Genomic DNA, 27,601 nt, shown 5'->3' on the forward strand with positions numbered 1-27,601 from the left:
CACCTTTGATTTGTAACCTGCTTTTTTTCACTCAGCAATGTCACAGAACAGTTTTTCTTGTGAATAAACACACATGATCACACTTAATAGGTACCTGATATTCTACCTTTACAATTTGTTTAACCCAATTGTTTTATCAGAAGTCCTCTATTGTTGGACACTTATTTCCCGTTTTATTGTTACAGAACTATATATTAGTATCTTCCTGCTTGGAAATAATTGTGGATTCATGTTAAGTTTTAAAAGAAATATAGGTAGGTGGTGTTGTGGGTATAAGTCAGTGGTAGAGCACGCCTAGCATGTAAAAGGTCCTGAATCCATCCCTAGCACCACAAAGGCTGGCCTTGAACTTGTGATCTTCCTGCTTGCAGTTTCTGGATTTGTTGGGATTACAGGTGTGCACTAGTGAGTGCACCTGGCTAAGGGATATATATATATATATATATATATATATATATATCTCACACATATTTTGGTACCAGGGATTGAACTCAGGGTCGCTTAACCACTAAGCCACACTCCCAGCCCTTTGTTCATGTAACTTGCAATCCTGCCTCAGCCTCCCAAGTAGCTGAGATTTATAGGGGCATGCCATTCTACCCAGTTTTTTAAAGTAAGGTGTAGTGTGGGTCATAAAAGGGGGCAATGAATGGCTTGCAATGTTTAGAACATTTTATTAAAGTACAAAATTGTTGGAGTTAAGCTAAATAGAAAAACATAGTAAATATTTACAAAAACATTGATAACATCACTCAAGTAACAATACACAAACAATGCATAGAAAGGTCTTAAAAGGTTTACAAGTTGAAATTATGAAGATTTCCCAAAAGGGATCTAAGGTTCACTGCTGAGAATGGTTTTAATGTCATATGTAAGATCTCTGAGCAAATGATATCCCCCACTCTGCAATATAGTGCTCCCTAGATATTAATCCTTTGGGAGATTCTGACTTAGAGGCAGCAGAGGGGACAAGTCAAAAGTTGAGACAGTCCTATGACTGGCCTGATATTCTCATCCTGTTGACTGGGTCGAGGTCATACAGATACAGTCAAGGTAATTTTCTTCAGCTTCTGATGATTTTCAGGAGGATATAAGCAATTTCTCATTCTTTGAACAAAAATTCAGTACATAAAGGCTGAACAGAAGAGTACTGGATTAGAACTATCAAGTTCTATCTGATGGACTATTATCAATAAAACAAAGATAATATGGAATTTATCATGCTCTATTTCATATTTAATGAAAATAGGAAAGAAGGCAGAGTGGTACTTTTAAATCAAAGTGCTCTAGTTTTAGCTTAATGAATGGTCAACAATTTCCTGAAGTGACCACCTCACTATTACTAGAGTCCAGAAGAATTTAAAATCAGACTTTAAAGACCAAAGAAAACAGATGTAACATACAAAGCAGAGAAGAAAACAATGCCCAGGAAAGAGTCACTACTCACTTTGCTCTTGACAGTTGTATATTAAAATACCTTCCCAAAACTAATTCAGAGGAGAGGAATTTAAGAATTTTAGGTGACTTTAAAAGCAGTCTTGGGCTCAGTAAGACCATTCCTTAAAATAAACACTTCATGTTTTAAAACAAATCATCCTCATCTGACTCTTCGAGGTACTTTATAGGTTTCTTTGCCCGTCCAGATTTTGCTCGAGGAGCCACAGTTGAGTCCAAGTCCAGATGAAAGTCATCGCTCTCCCCCTTGGGTTTCTAAAGAGGAATGGTCAAGTAATTTGCATAATGTAAACATGATAGCATAATTCTAATTCAACGAGTTTTCTACCTTCTACTAAGTAGTAAGAAATAGATCTAAGGAAACTATCCCATTGATATTTAAATAAGTGCCTTACTTAATTTTTTTTGGCACTAGGGATTGAACTCAGGGGCACTTTACCACTTTTGCTGGGATTACAGGTGTGCTCTACCATATCCAGCCATATTTAATTTTTCTTATAGCTAAACTATCCACAGCAAAAACTAATGAATTTGAGATTTAAAATTCTTAAAAATATATCAAATTAACAGGGAAAATGTAGTTAGGTATTTCAAAACATCTAGAATAAAAAGACTAAACAGAAATAATACCTTGCTTGCGGCTGCTTTAGAAATGACTTTCTCAAAATTACTGTCAGAATCATCAGAAGTGGATGGCTTCCTTTTGCGTTGATTCTTGGTTTTGGCAGGTTCAGGCTTTTGAGAGACATCAGAGTTCAAGTTTGGATCCTTCTTAGTTCCTTTTGGTGCAGCCCTTTTTTTGGGACCAGTAGTGGAGGTGGAAGACTGACCTGCAAGTCAATACAGGAAATCATCATGGCTGCTCTTAGGGGTGAAGTATTCTCATTGTGAGCTTTCTTTTCCTTTCCTTCCTCCTTTTTTTTTTTTTTTTTTTGCAGTACTGGGGATTGAACCCAGTGGGCTCTACCACTGAGTCACATCACTATCCCTTTTTACTTATTTTGAGACAGGGTCTTACTAGGTTGTCCAGGCTGGCCTGTCACTTGGGATCCATCTGCCTCGGTCTCCCAAGTAGCTGGGATTGTAGGTGTACACTACTGTGCCCAGCTCATTTTGAACTTTCTTTAACAACTTGAGGACTATATGTGACACAGGAAAAGATAATCTAATACAGATGAAAATATCTGAGAGTAAACCTATTAACTATCTCATTTGATTATAAAGATCTAAAACTGCTTCCATTTGGAAAAGTTTAATTTTAATATCAATAGTAGTAAATTTTTTCTGGGCCAGTGGTGAACACCTATAATTCAGTGTCTCAGGAGGTTGAAGCAAGGCAGGAGGACTGTAGTTTGAGAGCAGCCTGGGCAATGTAGTGACACCCTGCCTCAAAATAAATAAAAATACTGGAGATGTAACTCAGTGATAGTGTCCTTGAGTTCAAATCCCATACAAAATAATAATAATAAAAAAGTAAAATTTCAGTATAAAAAAGTTATGCCAACTTGGGAAAGCGAATTAGTTTGGTATTAATCTATTTCAAAGATTTAGGCTTACTATTTGTTGTTGTCTTCTTCACAGTCACATTCTTTTTTGAAGATGGCTTCTTCATTTCAACTGGGAGATCAGCTACAGGAGGGCTCGAAGAAGATGGTACGCTATCTTTAGTATCATCGTCATCATCGATGTCAATCACTTCAAATGGAAAGTAAAACAATATATATGAGCAACATATGAAATACATTTACTGGGCTGGGGATGTGGCTCAAGCGGTAGCGCGCTCGCCTGGCATACGTGCACCCCAGGTTCGATCCTCAGCACCACATACAAACAAAAATGTTGTGTCTGCCGAAAACTATAATAAACATTAAAAAAAATTCTCTCTCTCTCCTTAAAAAAAAAAAAAAAAAAAAAAAATTTACTGTTTTGTCCCTGCTATGAATTCCCATTTAGACATTTTCTGGAAAATTTATATTATGTTATTTCATTTTTATTTACTTATTTTTGATATTGGGGATCGAACCTAGGGGTACTTAACCACTGACCAACAACATCTCTAACTCTTTTACCAATTATTTTATTTACCAGCCCTAATTTCTGAATTCTTTATCAGCAAAGAGTTTTTATTTTTTTGTATCTAGCATGAAGCATAGTACCCGGGACAAGTGGTTGAATTAGTTTTAGTATATTAAACGTGGAGTGTATTTATGTGCAAAAACTAAATGAATGATGGTAATAGAATGCTAATACAAACTCATGTTTATTTTCAAATGAAGTACTTGGATATTATAGTCAAGATTAGAACCTAATTGGACCTGTGAGTCCCAGTAAAGTAGATGTCTTAATTATTTTTACTAAATACATACCTGACATGGTATCTTTCTGTGGCTTCAGTTCTTTTTCAGTATGTCTAGAATAAAAAAAAAAAAAAATATATATATATATATATATATATATATATATATATATATATATATATATATAAAATAAAATCCTGACAACCAATTCTAAGTATGTCAAATATCAAAGATTATCTAATTATTAAAAAAAATCAGAGTTGGGTACGGTGGCACACGCCCGTAATCCCAGTGGTTCATAGGCTGAGGCAGGAGGATCCAGAGTTCAAAGCTAGCCTCAGCAACAGCAAGGCACTAAGCAACTCAGTGAGACCCTGTCTCTAAATAAAATACAAAATAGGGCTGGGGATGTGGCTCAGTAGTCAAGTGCCCCTGAGTTCAATCCCCAGTACAAAAAAAAAAAAAAAAAAAAAATCAGGTTAAGATCTACATTAGATAAGATACATACTTTGGTGAAGTTTTGGTCTTAGGTGGGCTAGCATCTGATGGCACAAAATCTTCATCTTCAGATTTTTCATCAAAGTCTGAAAAATCTTCATCTGAATCCAAATCCATTGTGAATTTGGTTTTTGCTGTTTAACAAGGAAAGAGGGCAAGAGAAATATTTAATTCATAGACTGATGAAACATTTCATGAGCACATAAGCTTCACTTTAACCTCCTAAAAAAGATGCTTCAGTTTTTATGGGATTAAGTATCTTGAAGTTATTGGCCATAGCATATCCACCATGTTCTTTGGTCTCCTTACCTGCAGCTCTCCGTGGCTCTGTTTCTCGTGGAGGGACATCAAAATTACTTTCAGTACTGCTCATATCTGATTCAGAATCGGACCAGGGGTTTCTCTTTTTGCCTTTTTTGACAGGTTTAAACGTCAATGTAGTCTGTTTCTTTGCCTTGGTGCCTAGAAAGGAAAAAAAGATATTAACCATACATATATTCTTAGGCTCAGTTTTCTTCATCTATCATCCACCCATCCTTTAAATATTTATCTAGCACCGTGATGGTGCTGGGAATGTCAATAGTGAATAGAAATAGATGCAGCATAGAACTCAATCATTTTATCACACAAATAAACTCAATATGTTTATGTAAGGAATGTGGTATATATCCATAAATATCAGGTTTCTTTAAGAAAGAGATGCTTGAGCTGAGATGTGAAGGTTTAAGAAGCTAATTAGCTGAAGGTAAGTGAAGAAACATTCTAACTCAGGATGTTGCATGTATAAAAGTTCTGGGAAGAAATAGCATACTTAGAAAACTGCAAGTTCACTATTACTAGAAAGCAGAAGTTGGGGAATATGACCATATTTGCACTTTTAAAAACAACTTCTCTCAAGTTGCAATATGGAGACTGGAAAAGGGCAAGAATAAATGTAAAACAATGAAATGTACTGCTGAACTCAAGGCAAGGGAGACAGTTTAAAGTGGCTGCGACTATCTTGAGGGGTACTTAATAGTAAGTTTCCAAGTGTCTCTCATACCTATCCTTTGTTTATGTCCTTCATCTTGTCCCACTAAGATTATAAGTGCAGTTTCCTTACAGGTTTGATTTGGTTTTTTACCTTTATAATCTTTAGGAGCCTATATGGATCTCAACTTTTCTCTAGATCCCTAAAATGACTAGTATATGCTACTCAATTTTTTCTTTATAAATCTGAGGGTTAATTCCATGCTTTCCCACTTCTTGTACCTTCAGAATATTGGATACAGCAGTAGGTACATGAATGTTCAAAACACTAAGCTGACCTATTAGTTGTACAGTATAAATTATTTCTAGCTAGGTTTTAGTTAAACATGTGTTGCATTATAAGGTCAATACGTAATGTTGCAAAACATGGCACACATAAAATATTAAGAAAAAAACTAAGATATTTCCATTTGCTTTTTTTTATTTTGTGTATAAACTGATATATATGTGTGCCCACAGAATTGAGCACATATATCTATCTAAAGTAGATTCTTAAGAATAGATATAGATTCTATATTCAGATCAATCAGTAGGATAGCACTGAGAGTCCATAAATGAATCAACATTTACAGTCAATTGATTTTGAAAAAGGTGAAGATAATAGGGAAATTAATCTTTCAATATGTGGTACTTAGGGGGCTGGGGATGTGGCTCAAGTGGTAGCGTGCTCGCCTAGCATGCATGAAATACTACTTCACAATAAAAATGAATATACTACTGATAAATGTTACTATGTAGATAGATGACCCATGAAAACATGCCAAGTAAAAGATGTCAGTCACAAAAGAACACATGATACTAATCATATGAAATGCCTAGCATAGGTAAACCTAGAGACAGTTAAGTTTTTATTGATTGGTGGGAAATGGGGAGTGACTGATAATGGGTAGTTTCTTTTGGGGGTGATAAACTGTTCAAAAACCTCTGTGATTATACTGAAACCATTAAATAGTACACTTAAAATAGGCAAATTTGGTATGTGAAGATTGGTTAATTGAACCCTTGATTCTGTGTGGTATCATTACCTAGAATCCAGGGATGATGTTGAACTCTAGAGATGACCAAGATGTGGTCACTGGCCTCAAGAAACTTTATACTTCAACATTAAAATTGGCTAGAAAGTGAATTTTTTTTTTTTTTTTAAATATTTATTTTTTAGTTCTCGGCGGACACAACATCTTTGTTGGTATGTGGTGCTGAGGATCGAACCCGGGCCGCACGCTTGCCAGGCGAGCGCGCTACCACTTGAGCCACATCCCCAGCCCCTAGAAAGTGAAATTTAATAAACTGGTGGATGTTTTCTTAGATCTAACTTTTTATTTCAACTTTATACTGTTTTCTTTAAATTGTGGTAATACCTGGTTCTTTTTTCAATTTCTTCTCCAGTCTTTGTTTTAGGCCATCTGGTTCTACACCATCTTCCTTAGAGGTTCCCTCAGGATTTTCACTCTAAAAGACAGCAAGATATTAAAATAAATAAATAAATAAATAAATAAGAATGATCCAGTTCTATATACTGTATTGAAAATAATATAGAGTCGAATATATGAATATGTATATTACCAAAGAATGTTTTTCTTTGGGTTTTGGTTAAGAGCTCTTTGGTACAGGTATGATTTCTTCAAGATACTTAAATATTAAAAAACTAGGTGCTTAAGAAAAAAAAAAAAAAATCCACTGTCCTCTCCCCAGTGCTAAGGACTGAACCCAGGGCCTGTGCTTGCTAGCTCTTCAAGAGCTCTTCACTGAGCTACATCCCCAGTCCACAAAGTATGTGTAATGATTTCAAGAGTATTACCTTAATTTTCTTTTTAATTTTCTTTTCTGCCTCTGCTTTCATCTCTTCAGTAACTCGGGGAATGACTCTTTTTCCTCGTGGAGAAGGCAAAACTTCAGTCATTTGTGCTTTTTTCCCCTTTGCCTTTCCCCCTTTCCCTGGTAGTCCTACTTGTTCATCTTGCTTTTCCTTGGCTTCAACAGCCTATAAAACAGATGTAAGAACTCATTATTGTGTATAATTAACATGCGATAATAAAGGTAAATAAATGTGGAAATAGAAGATTGGGTTTTATATGTAATTCTATCACTTAACCTTTCTGAGGATAAAAAGGAGAAACTGTTAAAGATAAACCTCTCTCTGTCCATCTATATACACACACACATATACATTAATTCACTTGTAAGAAAGGATAAGTACATACTCACTAATGTACACTTACCTAATCAACTGATTAGAATAAGGTAAATATTTATACCAAAGTACCATAATATAAATTTGTGTGTTAAGTTTAATTATGAAGTGCAATTATTTTTCCTATGCCAACTTGTCCCCAAAATACTTATTTATTTATTTTAGTTGGCTACAACATCTGTATTTTATTTATTTATTTTTATGTGGTGCTGAGGATTGAACCTAGGGCCTCACACGTGCTAGGTGAGCGCTCTACTGCTGAGCCACAACCCCAGCATCCCTATGCCAACTTTTTCCCCCCTTTGTTGGTTCTGGAATTGAGCCCAGGGGCACTCTTCCACTAAGTTACATCCCTAGTCCTTTATATTTTAAGACAGTGTCTTGCTAAATTGATGAAGCTGAATTTGAGTTTGTAATCTCCTGAATAGCTGGGATTACAGGTGCTACCGTGCCAGCTATGTTAAAATAATTTTAAGAAACAAGTATTATTTGGAAGACTTAAGTAATAAAAGGATCTTCTGAAACTTTCTGATTGATTTGCCCCAAAAGGCTTTGCTTAATTTTAAGTTGACTTAGGGGACCGGGTGGGTCTTCTTCCACATTTAGGGTCTCTATCTTCTTAGTCCTAATAGGTCTTTCCTATTTAATTTTATAAAAGAGTCAACTCCAGTTCTTTCCTCAAAAACTTCTGTTCCTGGCCTCATATCCTTTATTCTAAGTAGCATTTAATTATCTGTTTTCTTGTATTATTTTGGAATGTATCCTTATGCTGCCTATATCCTTTCTATTGTCAACTGTAAAGTTTCTTGACAAAAAGAAGTATTATAGGAACACATTAAAAAACAACAAAGTGCTAGTTATTGAACCCAGGGCCATGTGCATGCTAGGGAAGCACTTGACCACTAAGCTGTACCCCTAGACCCTACAATATTTCATAAATAAAAACTTTAAACTACACACCTCCAATTCCTCAATAAAAGCAGCTAAGTCTTCTTTCCACAAATCTGATGGACTCTTTCTCTTTAATGAGTCCAGTTCTTGCTCCTTTAGAAAATTAACAGAAAATTAAGTCAACAAATGTGTATTAACAGCATTTTTATGTAGCCCAGTTTTTACTTTTACCATTATAATAATGTGAAGTAATATGCACCATCCTATCAATAACTTACCTTTTCATTTCTTTGTTTGCACAGTTCATCTTTCTTTTCTTTGGTTAAATACCAAAGGGGCATGTCAAGAAGGTAGTTGAAGGTTGGCCCAGAATCTGTTACAGAGTCACTCTTTTCTGTCTCCTTTTCATTGTCACTCTCTTCATTCTCTTCTTCATCTGGAACCTAAAGGACAAATTAAAATGTAGAATTAATAGAAAATGTGAAACACAAACATATCAGGTATTTTTATTTTTTTGGTATCAGGAATTGAACTCAGGGGTACTCAACAACTGAGCCACATCCCCAACCTATTTTGTATTTTATTTTGAAATGAGCTCTCACTGAGTTGCTTAGTGCCTCACTGTTGCTGAGGCTGGCTTTGAACTTGTGATCCTCCTCAGCCACTGGAATTACAGGCGTGCACCACTACACCTGCCCATACCTGGTATTTAACAAAACTGCTAACCAAGAAGTTACCTTTTGCTGGGCTTCTTTCCAGGCCTTCACAGGATCCGAATCATATCCTCTCTGAATTAGAACTTTAATTAACTCTTTTTTAGGCTTATTTTCTATTAAAAGAAAAAAATGTGAACAGAGATAAGGGTTTTGAGCAAGATTTTATGACAAAGTTTTATCACATTGTCAAAAGAATAAAACTGGAATTCAGATGGTCTCTGTTGTGCATATATTTGTACAACCTGGTATATCGCTTAAGTCTTCTCCTTAAACAACTGACAATTGTAAATTATGAGGGGCAGTCAAATCATGATGGAAGTTATGATCTAATTATAACTCTTACAAGAACAGAAGAGACTCAAACCTTTATTTAGAATACACTTCTACCTAAATTATGCTCCCTAATTTTTTTTATTTCTACATTTCTACTACCCATTCAAAGATTGATTTCTCTTAATCACGACAACACTGTAATCATTCCTTCCCTTTTTTGGGTAATACCTCTCTTTCTGTGTCTACTGCAGTTAATTTTTTATACTTTGACCTAAGAGTCACTAGCTAAACCGTTTTGGAGTACCACCTTTAATCAATTAACTTGACAGACTACACATTTAAACTTTCTATATTCCTCAAGAAGACTGGATAGTCCCTAATATTTCCTAATTCCATTCAGCTAAAAACATTCTTTTTTCCCCCTCTAGTCATGTCCAGTATCACTCATCTTAGCCTTGCCTTAAGCAAAAATATCTGTGAAATAAGGAGGATGATAGGCTAGTCTTCATACCCCCACTTTGGTGAAAATATTTTCTTTCTCATCACTTAAATCCTGATTTTGTTGCTTATAGAATTTCTTTTTTTTTCCCCTGGTGCTGGGGATTGAACCCAGGGCTTTGTGCTTTCGAGACAAGTACTCTACTGAGCTATACTCCCAGCCCCTAAAATTTCTTTAAAAAAGAAAATTCCTAAGACTTGTCCAAGAATTTAGTAGTCTGATTTACTTGGAAGTCATTTATAATCTTCCTTTCTTTCTTTTCTTTTCTATCAGGTTTATTATCTCTTTTTGTGATCAACCAGTTGATACAAGGTATTCTAGCTCTATTCATCCCTGTCTAAATGTCAACTAATCTTAATCTTTTTAAGATGCTTAATCTAGTGGGCTAGAAAATGTAACTCAGTTGTAGAGGTAGCAGGCTTAGATTCACAAAGCCCTGGGTTCAGTCTCCAGCACTGGAGTGTGTGTGTATGGAGCGGGGGAGGGGGTACAACAAAAAACCTCAATCTAGGAAAAGCTATCTCTTGAAAACTACAAATATTTAATCAGATATTTAAATGAAATGTATATAAATAACTAGCTGAACTAAATGGATTTTTGTCCTCCCTCCTCCCCACCATTGCTCTCACCAAAAATATTTAAAGAAAGTTTAGCATAACTGTAGTTTTAGTATAAGCAATTATTTAAAAAACATACCAATGATTATTTTGCCATCTATTTTCTCTAAGATAAAGCGAGCCTGATTGTTCAATTTAGCAGATTCAGCACCAAGCATTCCTAGAAGCCATTCTTTTCTTAATCCATAATATTTAAGCCTGAGTTCGAAGAAGTCTCTTAGAATATCCAACACTGTGTCATATTTCTTTAAACAGCCTACATGGTCAAAAAGCACCTGGAAAAGGAAAACAAGATTACAACAAAGAATCAATAAATTTGGTAAACTTTATAAAATTGCTATTTGCTATTAATTCTTAAAATAATCTGAAACCTCTCACAAAATAAGACATATCATCCACGTATGTATAATGTCAAAATATATTCTACTGTCATGTAAAATAAATTTTAAAAATACATAAATTAAAAAAAAAAAGACATACCATAGAGTTGCAGGTGAGACTAGTTTGGAGTTTGAAGACTTTGTGTAGCCCAACTCTCTCTGCCTCTGCCAATTTTCCCTCAGTCATCTTTACAACAAACTTCACAGTGGTATCTGTGTGGTATTCCCTGTAGTCTGTTATGAGAGGGGGTGTCTTCTCAGTGCCATTCAACATGGGTTCTAGGACCTGTTCTTTGTATGTCTGAAGAAAGAAGAAATCCTTTTGTAAGGAATCTCTAAACAGTCAACAGAAATAGTACAAAACAAAAAATCCCAACAAAACAAACAAAAACCACAATTACTTACTTGGGTCCATGTTCTGATGGGAAGTTCTGAGATTTCAATGGTTGTGGAATTAAGAATAGCTATTTCGCCATTAATCACATATTGATTTGGAGCCAGCTCTTCAATAGTACCTTTGAAGTTTTTGTAACTTGGAAGCTAAATTGACATTATAAAAAAGAAGGTCTTTTAAATGTGATACTAAAAACAGAAGTCACAAAGGTATAACAAGAAATCTAATTATAAGGTATGAAATAAACTTTACATTTGTATCCCCTTTAAATTGTATAATCCAAACTGAAACCCGAGGAAAGGTAATGTTGCTACCATGCACAGAATGTTACCATTGGCAAAGGTTCTTCTCCATCCATCAAACGCCTGATGTTATTTACAACTTCACGAACATCAAAGTTGGGAATTTTGCAGGACCACCCAGTACCAATTCCTTCAGCACCATTTATCAGGACCATGGGTATAATGGGAATGTACCATTCAGGCTCAACTCGTTGGTTGTCATCATATAAGAACTTCAATGTATGATCATCTTTTGGTGGAAATAACAACCGAGCCAAAGGGCTAAAGGAAACAATCAAACAATGTTATTGTACAAAATATTTGCTTTCTGAAGTAAAGGGTCACTCCGGGGTTTTTTGCCTGAGAAATCAGAAGTAAGGTCTTTCATTTACAAAGACAGGAAAACTAAGGATTCAGTTTTGGGTTTAATATTTGAAATACTTATTAGACATCCAAGTGAGAAATGTTGAGAGGGCAGTCAGGCATAAAAGTTTAGAAATCAGGGGAGAAGTCAGGACTGGAGATGTAAAGTTATGAGACTGGATGGATGGGAGATCATTTGGGAAGTGAGTTTAGATAGTAGACAGAGATCTGATGAAGGAGCCTTAGGCAGACCAGTATTTAGAGCCAGGGAAGATGAGAAGTACCAGCAAAGAAGGCTAATAAGGAAAAGAACTTCTATTGTTGAACAAGACAAATAAAGAAGAGTTTCAAGGAAGATAGTGATAACTGTGTTGAATGCTGCTGAAAAGATGAAGATAAAAGCTGAAAATCAACTATTTATAACATCCTACAGATTTGTAAAGTGAAATTTCAATTGCAATATTTAGGAAGAATCTAAGTTTTCTTTATTTGAACCCAAAGTCTACCTCAGGGATTTCAACCTTGACACTACTGGCATTTTGGGCTGAATAATTCTTTGTTGTGAGGAGCTGACATTATTGTAGCATCCCTGGCTTCTGCCCAGTATTTCCTAATTAATTGAATTTTTGTCTCACATCGTTTCAAAACTGGCCATGGCAAGTCACTAGAAATTAAAAACCTACTCACCTGAGCATTGTGAAGATGTATCGAGGGCTAGCAGAATCCTTGCCACCATGTAGGCGGGTACCAAACTGACCAATGGGTTGCAAGAGGTTCAGATTATTGCTACCCACAAAATTCTGAGCCAAATTGATGATGGTCATCATTAGTGACATCTGAGGAGGAAAAAGATTGATTAATCTGACCAAAAGTCTTTTAATAATACATATTGATTATTGTGACCAAGCCTCATTATAATCTTAGGTTTATAGTGATTGTTCAAAGATAGATGGCAGACCTAGTACCTAAACCTAAGACTTCCAGTTCCAAGTTCAGGGGTCTTTTTTAAGAGCAATTTTCTTTTAAATATTTATTTTTTTAGTTGTAGTTGGGACACAATACCTTTATTTTATTTTTATGTGGTGCTGAGGAGAGAAGCCAGAGTCTCACACATGTTAGGCGAGAGCTCTACTGCTGAGCCACAACCTCAGCCCCTCTAATAGCAATTTCTATCTATTAAATCCTATGAACTTGGAAGAAATAGTTTCTCCCCTAACCCTCAGCAAAATGAAATACTTTCACCTTTGTGTCATTAACACTTTGGTTATTTCTAGTCTAGCATAGATCACTTTATTCGATAGAATGTGTGTTGGCTTTCTGGATAAATTGTGATTATACCTTGAAAGTACATAAAGTATTTTATATTCATACTTATATACCTGGTACAGGTAGGCATTCAACAAATGTTTGCTGAGTGAATATTTATCAAGTCCTCACTATATTTTGATTTAAAATAGTAAGTAGGTCAACCATTACATTGAAATTTCTAGAAGCTTGTTAGTACCTCACTTCTAATGAGGCTGGCTTTGATGCTCCTGCCTCAGTCTCATGAGCCACTAGGATAACAGATATGTGCCACCATGCCTGGTCAGCACCCTTAATTCTTTAAAATTGTTTTACAGAGTAAGTGCAAAAAATGTAATTCAATGTTATGTAACTGCATAGTTTTACTTATGTCAATGAGTCCATACGAACATTTGTGACAACTTATAACAATTTCCCAGTTGATGGTCATTTTGGATGTCTAAAATTTGACATTGCAAAGTTATAATAAATATCCTTATAGGAATATTATTTCCAGAGATAAAATTGTTTGGTCAGAGGGTGATCACATTTCACTATAATTTAATAGACTATACCAAATTATTCCCTATCATGGATGTAACAGCTTATAGTTGCACCAAACACATTTGGAGAATGACCTTGAAATTGTTTATGATATAATGCTTTCAGGAAATATTATGGGCTGTATGTTTACCTCACCATGATGGTATGAGGACATTTCTGCCACTGATCCAGCTAATTGGGCAACCTTCACCTCTCGTTTGTCATTCCTTTTGAAACAAGTAAATAAAACCTTTCTTTGACCGGGTTTCAAACCTGTTAAGATAAAAGAAGGGCAAATATCAGCATTCTCAATTTAATCATTTCTGGGCACAAGATTTCTTCCTTACAAAAAAGACTAAAACTGGAACTCACCATCCACCATAGATGGGATAGATCTCTCATTATCAGAATTTGAGAACAGGATAAGTTCCTTGTTTATAAAGTCATTATATGTCAAATAAGTGGTAGCTTGCCCATACAAATAATCCTGAAGGATCAAAGAGAATATTACATTATCTGGTTTAAAATAAAACATTGGTCTTAACAATGCTTAACACAAAAATAATAAGCATCATTTCTATAATTCTGAAGCCCCCCAATATAATTATGCACAAGTATTTTATGTTTTAAAGATAATGCAAACTTAATTGCTATACAGTTAGAAAAAAGGTGCATTGTCTTTTAAATTATTTTTCCAGGACCAATACATTTATGCAATAGTCTAAATAAGAATATTTATAAAGTCATGCACAGTTTTAATTATGGAGATACATTCTGAGAAACACATTAGCTGATTTTGTCCTTTGAATATCATCGCTTATACTTAGACAAACCTATACAGTATGTGTATATAGATACACATGCCTAGGCTAAATGTTATAAATATATACTAGAGCCTATTGCTCCTAGGGCCATGATGAACATAGAAACCATGATGTTAAATGAAGCAAAAGAGAAAATGATGTCATCAAGAGACTTTGTAACACAAGATGTATAATGTTACTGCTGGTATAACATAGCATAATATATTATGCACTATAAATAATTGCATGTGCTCTACTTTTACATGAATGGTAGGTAATTCAACGTCTTTATTTACACCAGCATCGTCACAAACATAAGTAACACTTTGCAGTATGACTTCGTGGCTATGGTATTAGGAGATAAGAATTTTCCAGCTCCATTATAATCTTATAGGACCACTGTTGCATAAGTGACCCATCACTGTTATATGGTACATGACTATAGTTATTGATTATATTAAATAAGTTTAATTTGCTACAATATCAATTCTAAAAAGTCTACCATATAGCACATTTTGTGGGATATATTTAAAATTTTTACCTCAGGAAGGCCAAGTAACTTTCGCTGTCTTCTATCCTCCATGAAATGAGTTAACCATTCCTTTCGATCATCTATCTGCTTTTTGCTAAAGGCCTACAAAAGGATGGGACTGTTAATAATAGGTTCCAAAATATCTCTTCTATAAGAAATAAACAAGGGCTGGGGATGTGGCTCAAGCGGTAGCGCGCTCGCCTGGCATGCGTGCGGCCCGGGTTCGATCCTCAGCACCACATACCAACAAAGATGTTGTGTCCGCCGAGAACTAAAAAATAAATATTAAAAAAAATTCTCTCTCTCTCTCTCTCCTCTCTCTTTAAAAAATAAATAAATAAATAAACAACAAAAAATACCATTTTCTAAAATATCTGGTTCCTTCTCTGGGATATGAAAAATATTCTATTTTATAAAACACTCATATAAAGATCTAAATGTTTCAATTGACCAACATAGTAATTTCTAAAATTAGGGAAAAAAAAATATATATATATATATAATTTATTTATATATAAATAAAATATAACTCAAACTCACCAGGCTGATTGCAGCATCATCTTCAGGCCCAGTATATTTAAATTGAATACGATGTCTTTTCATATCTGCAAAGTATTCCTTAGCTTCTTTTGATGTACTGGTGCCCAAACCTACAAACCAAGGATACCACGTTATCCCATATGATCATGCATAATGGTATAAAACAAAATAAAGAATTTCTATGAATTTCATTACAAACCTTTGTAATACTTGACTTTCCATTTTTTATGGTTTGGAGTAGAACTTTTCCATTCTTCAAATTCAGGAAGGCTGTAGAATGCAATTTCTTGCTTGTTTTTAGATACCTATGGAAAGGACACATTGTAAAGTGGCTCACCTGCATACCAACATATATCATTGGAGATTCAGGTTTGAGGAATAGAGTCTTAGAATGTCTATTTTTGTATCCTAAAAATTAGTATACCTTTACAATGGGAGTGATAAACTCCTCCAGAAAACGATGTCGCAGAAGAGAGGGCCAGTTGTGATGGATAAAATTAATCAGCAAGCCTTTGATATGGGAACCATCTTGGTCCTAGAAATATTTAAAAAGCCAAAGCATAAAAGAACTGTTTAGAAACTTTAAAAAAGTGTTTAAATCTAAACTCACTTATGCTGTATGTAATATACACATGATATGAACATATCTGATTAGATATTGGTTGGAGATAATGAATAAAGCTCCTAGTTATAAAGTAATTTGTCTTTATGGTGGGAAAGCAATGTAACAGTAAGACATTAGCCAGTGTGGTATGTACACCTGTAATCCTAGTTACTCAGGAGGCTGAGGCAGAAGGATCACTTGAACCCAGTTTGACGCCAGCCTCAGCAAAATAGTGAGACTGTCTCAAAAAAGCAAATAAATGACAAAAAAAATTTTAATTTAGTTTAACAGTTTAAAATATTTGATAACAAATCTGACCTGATCTGTCATAATCATTATCTTCCCATAACGAAGAGTCTTTAATGAATCTTCATCTTCATAGTTTTTCTTATACTGAAGACCCACAATTTTGATGATATTGTTAATTTCAGCATTTTCCATGATCTGAAAGACACATACCAAAAGAGTAGTTTTGTTTATAAATTTGAAAATAACAAATAAGATGCTTGAGTTTTTGTGAGTTCCTGTATTTTGAATTGTTAGTGTATTAAGTCAGAAATATCTGTAAGATATGCTACAATATATATAATTTCTTCTTTTTCTGTTTTTTTTCTTTTAGAACCCAGGTTCTCACAAATGCTAAACACACAAAATAACAACCTAAGATTCATTTCAATGAGAAAATGGAGTAGAAACATGAAATCTACATTATAAACTAGATTTAAATGCTAAAGTTAGTTTTATACTCTACCTGTTTATGAGAGGCTTCTCGGACATTGAGTATTTTTCCTCTAAGAGGGAAAACACCATACTTGTCTCTCCCTACAACACCAAGGCCTGAAACAGCCAAAGTTTTGGCTGAATCTCCCTCAGTCAGGATAAGTGTACACTCAGTGGAGTTTCGACTTCCTAAAGTAAAAATACACAAATTAATTTTAGCACATTTAGTTCAATCCCAAATATTATGTTAATAGCCTTGTAACAAAACACATGAGTTAGAAATTCAATAATAAATTGGCTTAGGAGTAAAATGAGACAATAATTAGTTACATATTTTGGTTAAAATTCATAGTAAATAAAAAATACCATGCCCCTACCTTGTCCCTGGTTTCTCTGTCTTAAAAAAAAAAAAAAGGTCCTAAGGGCAATTCCTTTTTTTTAAAGTTGTTGATGGACCTTTATTTTATTCATTTATTTATATGTGGCGCTGAGAATCAAACCCAGTGCTACACACATGCTAGGCAAGCGTTCTACCACTGAGCCCCAACTCCAGTCCTCCCTGTTACCTATAATCAACCATGGTCCTAAAGTATTAAATGGAAAACTTCAGCAATAAACAATTCATAAGTTTTAAATTACGTACTGTTCTGAGTGGTGTGATGAAACTTCACAGTTCCACCTAGGTCATGAATCATTAGTTTGTCCAGTGCATCCACAATGTGTCTGTTATCTATCTACTTGTTAGTCTTTTTTTTTGGTACTGAGGATTGAACTTAGGGGGCACTCAATCACTGAGCCACATCCCCAGCCCTATTTTGTATTTTATTTATTTATTTATATTTTAAAAAAATATTTATTTTTTAGTTGGACACAATACCCTTATTCATTTATTTTTATGTGGTGCTGAGGATCGAACCTAGGGCCTCAAACATGCTAGGCAAGTACTCTACCACTGAGCCACAACCCCAGCCCCCCTATTTTGTATTTTATTTAGAGGCAGGGTCTCACTGAGTTGCTAAGCACCTCACCATTGCCGAGGCTAGCTTTGAACTCGCAATCCTCCTATCTCAGCCTCCCAAATTGCTGGGATCACAGGCATGCACCACCACACCCGGCTAACTTTTTAGTCTTTTAATAGCTCTCTTGGTTATCAGGTCAATGGTCTTGGTATCCCATTGCTTGTATTCAAATCCAAATGCTACACCACAATGCCTATATCATTCATAATGCCTATATAAACACTGTTAATATCTTACATCACAAGAAGGGAAAATACAAGACATAATAATAATGGAATAGCTTTTTTAAAAAAAATATTTTTAGGCTGGGCTCAGTGGTACTTGCCTGTTATCTCAGCAGCTCGAGAGGCTGAGATAGGAGGATCTAGAGTTCAAAGCCAGCCTCAACAATGGTGAGGAACTAAGCAACTCAGTGAGACCCTCTCTCTAAATAAAATACAAAATAAGGCTGGGGATGTGGCACAGTGGTCAAGTGCTCCTGATGAGTTCCTCCCCAGTACTCAAAAGTACATTTGTGTGTGTGTGTGGTGGTGCTGGGGATTGATCCTCTTGTACATGCAAGGCAAGCACTCTACCAACTGAGCTATATACCCAGCCCCTTATAGCACATTGTTATAATTGTTCTATTTTATTATTAGTTACTACTGTTAATCTTTTACTGTGACTATATTATCATATATGTGTGTGTGTGGGGGAGATAATATATAGAGAGTTGGATAATATTAATGGTTTCAGGTATCCTGTGGGGGTGGGAGGGTGTGTCTTAGAATATATGCCCTGAAGTTAAGGAAGGACTACTAGATCTAGTTTCTTAAATTTCTCATAATACTTACACTGCTGCTAAATTATCAGTTTGATATTATACTGAAGATATTTACTAGGGTTAGATTTGACCCATTCTTGTTTTATATCTACTCCAAATCATCTCAATGTTGTAACAGCCCCAAACTGAAAATGAACTAAATAACAGAAGATTAGTTGAGTTTTTAATTAAGTAATCTGTTGAATATTAAATGTCAAAGGGAAAATATCCATGGTATTCTGGTAATGAATAAACAACTGAAGTATGAGATTTAAAGTTTGGAAACATTAGTAAACGTGTACCTGCATCATTGGCATCATCAAGTTTTGGAATTCCCTTGATTCTGTTATGCTTCACAGCTGAACATTTCTTGTTTAGCTGAACTTGGGCCTTAAATTTCACCCAGTTTAGTACGCTTTCTACAATACCACAGCCAATTGCCTGAAAACAAGAAGATTCATATTAGGAAAAAAGAATTCTTTCTGAATTCTAGAATACAGCCAGGTGCAATGGTACATGCCTGTAATCCCAGTAGCCTGGGAGGCTGAAGCAGGAGGATCTTGAGTTCAAAGACAGCAACTTAGTGAGTCCCCACACAACTTAGACCCTGTCTCTAAATAAAAACTGTAAAAATACAAGTGGCTTGTTGGTACATACCTGTAATCTCAGTGTCTTGGGAGACTAAGGCAGGAGGATCACAAATTTGTGGCCAGCCTCAGCAACTTAGCTTGAGACACTGTTTCCAAATTAAAATGACTGGGGTACACATAGCTCACTGGCAGAGTACCCATGAGTTTAATCATCAGTACAAAAACAAACAAACAAAAATCTAGAATATGAATGAGCCCCCAAGAAAATGAACAATAATTTAAAGATTGAAAAGTGAAGAGAATAATTTCCGAACAGAGGTTAGAGGTTAGTATGTTGATTTTGTGATCTTTCTGTTTTAGGTTATCACCAGTGAGGGAAGCAGGTTCTTTTGATTAATTTAATAAATATTTACTGTGTACTTATACTGTGCTAGGTGTTAACATGGTACTTGTTCTCATGGGGTTTAATGATAGAAATAAGTGAGAAGAGTTATGATTAAATGAAAAGTTTGCTAAACAATAATACAGGTTCAGTGTTACATTGGAACCAACTTGGGGTGAAGAGTAGAAAATAAAGGCTCTGAGGAAATGGAATTTGGACTTCCTGAGTGGAAGCTATTGAAAGATTTCAAGAGGGTAAAAACAAAAATGTATGCTTCGACACAAGAAGGTCATTCAATAGCATTACAGGGCTGGGGCTTGGGCTGAGTGGTAGAGCGCTTGCCCAGCATGCATGAGGCACTGGGTTTGATCCTTAGCACCACATAAAAATAAAATAAAACAAATAAAATAAAGGCATTCTGTCCATCTACAAAAAGATGAAAAAAAAAAAAAAAAAAAGAGAGATCGAGCGAGCATTGCAAAGAAAAGCCTGAAACAATAAGAAAATTAAGAACCTGTTATAATAATCCATAAGAAATAATGGTGGGAGACTACTAAGATATTCAAGAGATGATTCATGTTTAGAGGTAGATAATGACAAGGATACTACCTTTTTTGAGGTACTAAGTATTGAATCCAGAGAGCTTAACCACTGGGCCACATCCTCAGCCCCTCCATACCTTCATTTATTTTTCAAAATTTGAGACAGGGTCTTGCTAAGTTGCCTAGGCTGGACTCGAACTTGCAATCCTTCTGCCTCAATTTTCCCAGCAGTTAGGATTATAGGCATGCACTATAGTGGGTTTTTACTAAAACAGGAAGTTGCTGTTGCTTTTTTAAAATTTCCTTTTCAGAATGGGAAGGCTTGAAGAAGTACTGTATGGGAGGAATCATTTCGGCAGAGTTGAAAAGGCAATTTTTGATTTTTATTTCTTTTTAAGTACTCACAGCTTTGATGAATTTTTCACTTAATTGGCATGTTGATCCAAAGCTTTTGGCTTGCAAAGTCATATTTTCTTTGGTCTGAGAGTCAAAGGTTGGATTTTCAATTAAGGCATTCACAAAAATCCACATGTGATTTTTCACCTGCAATAAAAGTTGATAAAGTCACTAAAATGTCCTAATGCTTTACTTAAAGATTTTCTTCTCCCTGGACTTTAGAAAAAGAGAACTGCCAAAATACCATACCTGATGTGCTTTTACTGCAACACCACCCTTGTTCTTCTTCTTCACTACATCAACAAGTTTAGTCACAATCTGATCAGCTACATAATCAACATGTCTGCCACCCTAATGAGGAAAAACCCCAAACTGTTAAAACTCAGCATCCTCAAATTACAATAGTCAAACACTTAAAAACATGTAGCTTGGATTCTTTATACCAAGACAGTCAAATATTCAAGTCTATTTCATTTATTAATAACAAGAACATAAGACATTACCTTGGAAGTAGCAATGCTATTGACGAAACTAATTTGCTGAAAGCCTTTTTCACTCATTGTTAGGCACACCTCCCACCTGTGGTTTACTTGTTCATGTATTACTTTCAATGGGTTGCCAGTTTCATCCAACTTATCCTTCAAATACATATCCACATAACTGCGGAATCCTTTTACCTATACCGCAATTAAAGGTAATAGTATTAACAAAAGTTATAACAAGTAGGTCCAATAACATTACGAAGATTTTCCAAAACCAATGTTCACTGAAGGACTGGGAGAATGGTCACTAAAGAGCACAAAAGTATTTATTTTAGGTGTTTCTTTGGGAAAGAAATTCCTTCAGTACTTTAAAAATGAGTTTATTATTTCATTATTGTTTTTTCAGGAACAAATATAAAGTGATCAGAAAAACAATTGTGAGGAAAAAAATCAATTTTGCTCTCAACAATGATCACAGATTCCCTTATGTCCTTAATTAACACTCAAGAAAATACTCACTGGCAGCTTAATTCCATTAAGAAAGACTTTGACATCTTTAGTGGATCCAGCAATATCATATGCTCTTCTAACCATCAATGCAACAATATCTTTGTCGAGGCTTTGCATTTTAAACTTAGACAAATCAGGCTGGAAGGTGATACAGGTATAATCTTCTCCATTAAAAGGCTTGAGCTCCATCTCACCAGCTCGTCCCATGTTATCCATCCAAGTCTATGGAAACAAAGAATAGGAAATTTTTTTTTTTTAATATTTATTTATTTTTTTAGTTCTCGGCGGACACAACATCTTTGTTGGTATGTGGTGCTGAGGATCGAACCCGGGCCGCCCGCATGCCAGGCGAGCGCGCTACCGCTTGAGCCACATCCCCAGCCCAAGAATAGGAAATTTAAAAAACTCAAATCAGGGTTGGGATTGTGGCTCAGTGGTAGAGCACTTGCCTAGCATGTATGTGACACTGGGTTCAATTCTCAGCACAGCATATAATTAAATGAATAAAAAAAAAGGTCATCAACATCTAAAAAAAAAAAAAAAAAGATATCTATTTACTTGCCTGTTTGAACATTTTCTTGTATTCTCTACTGGCTGTTTCCACAGTAAACTTGGTACTGAATATATTACATAATTTGGCTCCATAGCCATTTCGACCACCTAGGCAAATAAATTAAAAATGCTACTTTATTATCTCATCGACAACTTTATTTCTTAATTACTGGCAAAGCTTTTTAATTAAAAACATTTATTCTCATATTTTTAACCTTCATGCTACAGTCATTTAAAAAAGTGATTTTTTTCCCAGCAACAAATATGTTCTTCATTTTCCTTCAATCCTTTACCTGTTACTTTCTTTTCATCATCATCATAGTTACTAGAAGTTAAGAGTTGTCCAAATATAAGAGCTGGGACATACACCTTTTCAACTTTGTGTTCAACAACAGGAATTCCTTTTCCATTATTCCATATGCTAATTAAATTGTTTTCTCTAAGAAAAGAAGATTGAAAATTTTATTGTAAAAACAAATGTTAAACTAATACTTATAATTTAAAAATATTTAAATACCATTATTTCTAAAATATATAAATTTATGTCTTAATTTCATTATGACTCTTTTCATACATGCCTTCTAAAATTGAGCACGAAAACCTTTTCTTCCATGTTTAGTTACTGACACATCTGAAATAGGAACAGGAGTGGGGGATAAAGGGAGAAACCTTTCCAACATCTGTGTAGACACTGATAATATTGAAAAAATATAAAATTTAAAAAGGTTAGGATAACAAAGGGAAATGAATTATGCCCAATGGAAAGAACAAAATTTGGAAACAAGGGGCTGGGGATGTGGCTCAAGCGGTAGCGCGCTCGCCTGACATGCGTGCGGCCCGGGTTCGATCCTCAGCACCACATACATACAAAGATGTTGTGTCCGCCAAAAACTAAAAAATAAATATTAAAAAATTCTCTCTCTCTCTGTCTAAAAAAAAAAAATTGGAAACAATATTATACTACTTCTTTTTTGAGGTACTGGGGGGGTGAAACTCTGGCTCACACATGTTAGGCAAATATATCTCTAGTTCATGTCGCTTTTAGGAGGATCATCTGTATATACTTAGTTCCCTTAGCTTTCTCAACCAACAAAGCACACTATGAAACAGAAGAGAAAAACATTATCCATCAGAAACTTTCCTGCTTGCCAATAAAATGCTGAAAGCTTACTTGAACTTATTTCTCTTATTTTAGGATAATTCTCAGAATATTTAAGTTATAATGGAACATATACTATGGTTCTTATTCCAAGTAGTATTTAAAAAAGAAAGACTAAAACTAGCTCAACATTTTTTGAAAGATTATGATACTAAGCATTTAGAAAGTTTTGAGTAAGTAATCATTAGCACATTACTAAAAATAACCTTAAGCCTGGGTGCAGTAGATCACACCTATAGACCCAGTGACTCAGGAAACTGAGGCAGGAAAATCTCACGTTTGAGGCCAGCTCCTGTAACTCCGAGATCTTTTCTCAAAATAGAACTGGGGAAGCAGCTCAGTGGTAAAATGCCCCTGGGTCTTATCTCCAGTACATAAATAAATAAATAAATAAATCATAAAAAAAACAAACTGTAAGTATATTTTATGTGATAATTGACCTGGCTAATAAACAGGTGAAACAAGCACCCAACCACCCACGAAGGAATACCATCATTTAAAACCTGAAATGTTAGATCAAATTCTTCTCTATTGCCACCTGCTGGTTTGCTGTTTGAGTTGCATTTTGAGAAAAAAATTTAAATTCTGCAGTCATGAATGCTTGGAGTAATTATTGGAGATGTTTGAGACATATTTAGAGATTAAGTGTCATAATGTCTATACTTTAAAATGATTCAGGAAAAAAATACAGATTAAGTAAACATGAAAAAATGTGGACAACTAGCAGGGTATGGTGGTGCACACCTGAAATCCCAGTGACTCAGGAGGCTGAGGCAGGAGGATTGCAAGTTCAAGGTCCTAACCAATTTGGTGAGACCCTGTCTCAAAATAAAAATAGGCTGGTGATGTAGCTCAGTGGTGAAGTGCCCTCAGTTTCAATCCCCCCTGCCAAAAAAAAAAAAAAAAAAAAAAAAGTTGACAACTATTTGGTATTCATGTTATTTATTATTCTGCTTTTCTGTACTTCTGCAAATCTTCATTTGAAAAACAGCTAATTCCATTAGCAACCAAAGTAAATGCAAATAACAACAATGAGGTATTTAACAGAACTTACGGGTCAATAGTGACTCTAATACAAGACATTTTTGGGTCCCTTTGTTTGTTGTCTGCAGCATTAACTGAAAGAAAATAAAATATACATTTATAAGAAATTAAATCTTTAAGATGTGGGAAGAAAGCTGGATGTGTTGGCACATTTCTATAATTTCCAGTGACTCTAGAGGCTGAGGCAGGAGGACTGAAAGTTGAAGGCCAGCTTTAGTACAACTTACTGAGACTGTCTCAAAACAAAAGGGCTGGGGATGTAGTTCAGTGGTAAAGCACTCCTGGGTTCAATCCTCAGAACCAAGGGGAGAGGGTAAAATGATGTAGAAAAAACAAATCCCAAGTAACAAAAAAGTAGTATTAATAAGGTGTTAATTTGTAGCAATTTTTGTTCATAGAACTATTTCTAGGAAAAAACTCAACTTCTTGGACTTTAGTAGACTGCCTCACTTTTGCCAACTAATTATGTGAAATCACAGGAGGTCTGGCTACAGAGGATTTGACAGAAATGATATTTCTTATGAAGGACTTGACCAGTATACTTGTATGAAAAAATTTACTCACCTAGAATCTCATCAAAGATTTTGTACAAACCAGGAACAAAAGTGATTTCCCTATAGTTCATGCCAATGTCTTCATCGTAAACCCACATTTGCTAGAAATTGGACAAAGAAATAGGTATTTTTATTCTATATTAGAATATTATAGAAATAGGTATTATTATTCTATATTATTTTATTCTATATTAGTTGTCATTATTACTATAAAGCCTTATAAATGAAATACTTGTACATAAACACATACATGAACAATAATAGTTAGGCCAGTGATACTATTAACTGCAAACTAAACTGGAAATGTATGTATTTCAACTAACTAATTGCACTTAATTAGCTTGATTTTACCTGGGTCACTAATTCCACAGAGCCAATGTAAGTATCTGGGCGGAGCAATATATGTTCCAATTGCGTTTTCTTCTGGTAGATTCTTTCAATAGACAGTCTTTTCTTAGCATCTTCATTTTTCTTAATTTTGTTCACTTGCATATTTTCATTTATAGGCTAGAATTTAAAAAAAAAGAATTTTCCATCACAAATTTATTGGAAACAATGAATAAAAATGTACCTTGATACACTAGAACACACTATGTCATAAACTGGTATCTGTGAGTGTGTATAGGTGGACTTGACAAAAGTTTGGAACAAAAATGGCAAATTAAGTTAGGCACAGCCAAGGCTCCAGGTGTCGGTTTTAAAAAAACATTCTAGCCAGCAGGGTAGTGGCAGGCCTACAAACCCAGGGATTAGGGAAGCTGAGGATCGCAAGTCCAAGGTCAGCCTCAACAATTTAGCCAAACCCCCCGTTTCCAAATAAAAGGGCTGGAGTTGTTGGCTCAGTGGTAAAGTGCCCCGGGGGCACTTATCTCACCAAATGCATCTGACATGGAAACTTCCTGAACAAAGTTTTATTAAAAAAAAAATTAAATAAAAAGAATTTAAATAGTTGTAGATGGACAGAATGCCTTTATTTAATTAATTTATTTTTTTAACGTGGTGCTGAGGGTCGAACCCAGTGCCTCACACATGCCAGGCAGGTGCTCTGCCGCTGAGCCCCAGCCCCAGCCCTTGGACAAAGTTTTTGATGTCCAAGAAAAAAAAAAAAAAAGCACCCGCTTCTTTCCTTTACTGCACATTTACTGAATGCCTCCGCTATCCCAGGCAAATGATGGCATTTTGGAATGCCATCGACTCGACCCCTGGGCCACGTGAACATTTTGAACACAGAAAGGGCGCTTTGGGGGGGGGCGGGGGGAGCAAGGGATTCCGCCAGCTCTTCAATGGGAGCCGCTCACTGCCCTTGCTCTGCACCTTCCAAGATGGAAGGCATTCAATGTCCTTTTCAGCCTTGAGGGCAGGTGGGCAAAGGCTACAGCCTCCCAGAGGTGAACCCCGCCCCTACGAACTGTAACACCCTAGAAGGGAGCTGAGCCGATAAAGCCTCACTACCCGCATGGTTAGGGGCTTCAGCCTGTTCGCGATGCCCAGGGCCCAGAGGTGGGGGTCAACACCGAAGATGGGTTCCCAGACCTTCGCAGGCGGGTCCACAGTCCAGGAGCCTCACCCCTCACCGGCGGCCAGAAGCTCCGCCACCCGGCCCCTTCCGCGAGCTCTACCTGCAGTGGTGACACCTCCATGGTGATGGTCGTGAAGGGGCTCGAGAACCCCGAAAGCGACTAAACCGGCAGGATCCACGAGACGATCAAACACCCGGACGCTCCTCCACAGACGCGCGTCGGTTAGGAGAGCGCCTCCAGTGTCTCTAAAGCCTTCGCCTAGCCCGCCCAAATCAGATAATCCAATCACCGATTCTTTCTCACCAGCTCTGTCTAGAATAACCAATCGCAGCTGGTATTTCATCTCTACCAATGAATGTCTGAGTAGGCCAGTGGGTTCGAACGAACCTATTAGGCGAGGGAGGCGGGACTAGGGTTTTTTTTTTCAAAATACACCACTCGGAATCGTAGCGCAGAGACTGACAGGCAATCTGGCCACTGGGGAGGAACCGTTTATTCTCTTCTTGCCGAAAACGAAGGCGAGAGGGAGCTGCAGAAGCTGGAGGGGGCTTGTCTTGAGGCGCCTGGCCGATTAGAGAAGGGGAGAAAGGGGTGTGTATTTCCCAGCAACTAAGAATCTACTTCCGATCCCTGAAATGCTGCGCTCTGAGGTCGTTAGCAAGAAGAATAGGCGTTCCTCCATTTTTTCTGAGGAAACTGAACGCCGGCTTTCTTTCCAGGGGGTCTGGCCATTTGGTAAAGCAAACAGGTTTCTGGTTTCTGCTTCAAACCCGCCCCACCCCCAATAACTTATTTGCAAAGAAAAAGAAATTCTACTGATGTGGGTTTGGCTTCCATATAACGGAAGGATGTCCAGAGAGGATGCAAAATAGAGGGCAACATTCAAATCGCCAGCAGAGCAGTGTTGGGGAAGAACTGAGACAATATTTATGACGGTGGCCTCCCGGGCTGAGGGCGAGTTAGGGGCCTTCTTGGGGCTGAAACCTTTTCCTCACACAGCCCGTGAGATACCCCTACAGTTCTTGTGACTTTTGCTCTCCTCTGAGAACTCTTCAGGCCAGAGCAACCGTGCCAGTGTGAGGAGGAAATGCCAAAAGTGGACTGAAGTTTGCCCAAACCGCGCCCCCGTGTATAAATGT

General features: G+C 36.1%; 1 protein-coding gene across 1 annotated transcript; it reads right to left on the reverse strand.

The window, feature by feature from the left end:
• Positions 1 to 710: 710 nt before the first annotated feature.
• Positions 711 to 26,715, reverse strand: TOP2A (DNA topoisomerase II alpha). Its single transcript, XM_081272797.1, has 35 exons — positions 26,562 to 26,715; positions 25,294 to 25,449; positions 24,953 to 25,043; positions 24,399 to 24,462; positions 22,479 to 22,624; positions 22,196 to 22,293; positions 21,643 to 21,855; positions 21,145 to 21,318; positions 20,891 to 20,992; positions 20,651 to 20,788; positions 19,034 to 19,172; positions 16,942 to 17,099; positions 16,509 to 16,634; positions 16,011 to 16,121; positions 15,786 to 15,891; positions 15,587 to 15,696; positions 15,056 to 15,148; positions 14,084 to 14,198; positions 13,863 to 13,984; positions 12,572 to 12,720; positions 11,572 to 11,803; positions 11,252 to 11,386; positions 10,947 to 11,147; positions 10,546 to 10,741; positions 9,099 to 9,190; positions 8,640 to 8,804; positions 8,431 to 8,514; positions 7,078 to 7,260; positions 6,638 to 6,728; positions 4,560 to 4,712; positions 4,261 to 4,384; positions 3,822 to 3,865; positions 3,013 to 3,150; positions 2,086 to 2,285; positions 711 to 1,710 (listed from the first exon to the last, which is right to left on the reverse strand). Exons 1-35 carry the CDS (start codon positions 26,580 to 26,582, stop codon positions 1,582 to 1,584), a joined length of 4,599 nt encoding a protein of 1,532 aa, XP_081128923.1. The 5' UTR covers positions 26,583 to 26,715; the 3' UTR covers positions 711 to 1,581.
• Positions 26,716 to 27,601: the final 886 nt, after the last annotated feature.

Source organism: Spermophilus citellus (assembly GCF_964194105.1).
Source record: "Spermophilus citellus genome assembly, chromosome: 17".
NCBI classification, from domain to species: Eukaryota; Metazoa; Chordata; class Mammalia; order Rodentia; family Sciuridae; genus Spermophilus; species Spermophilus citellus.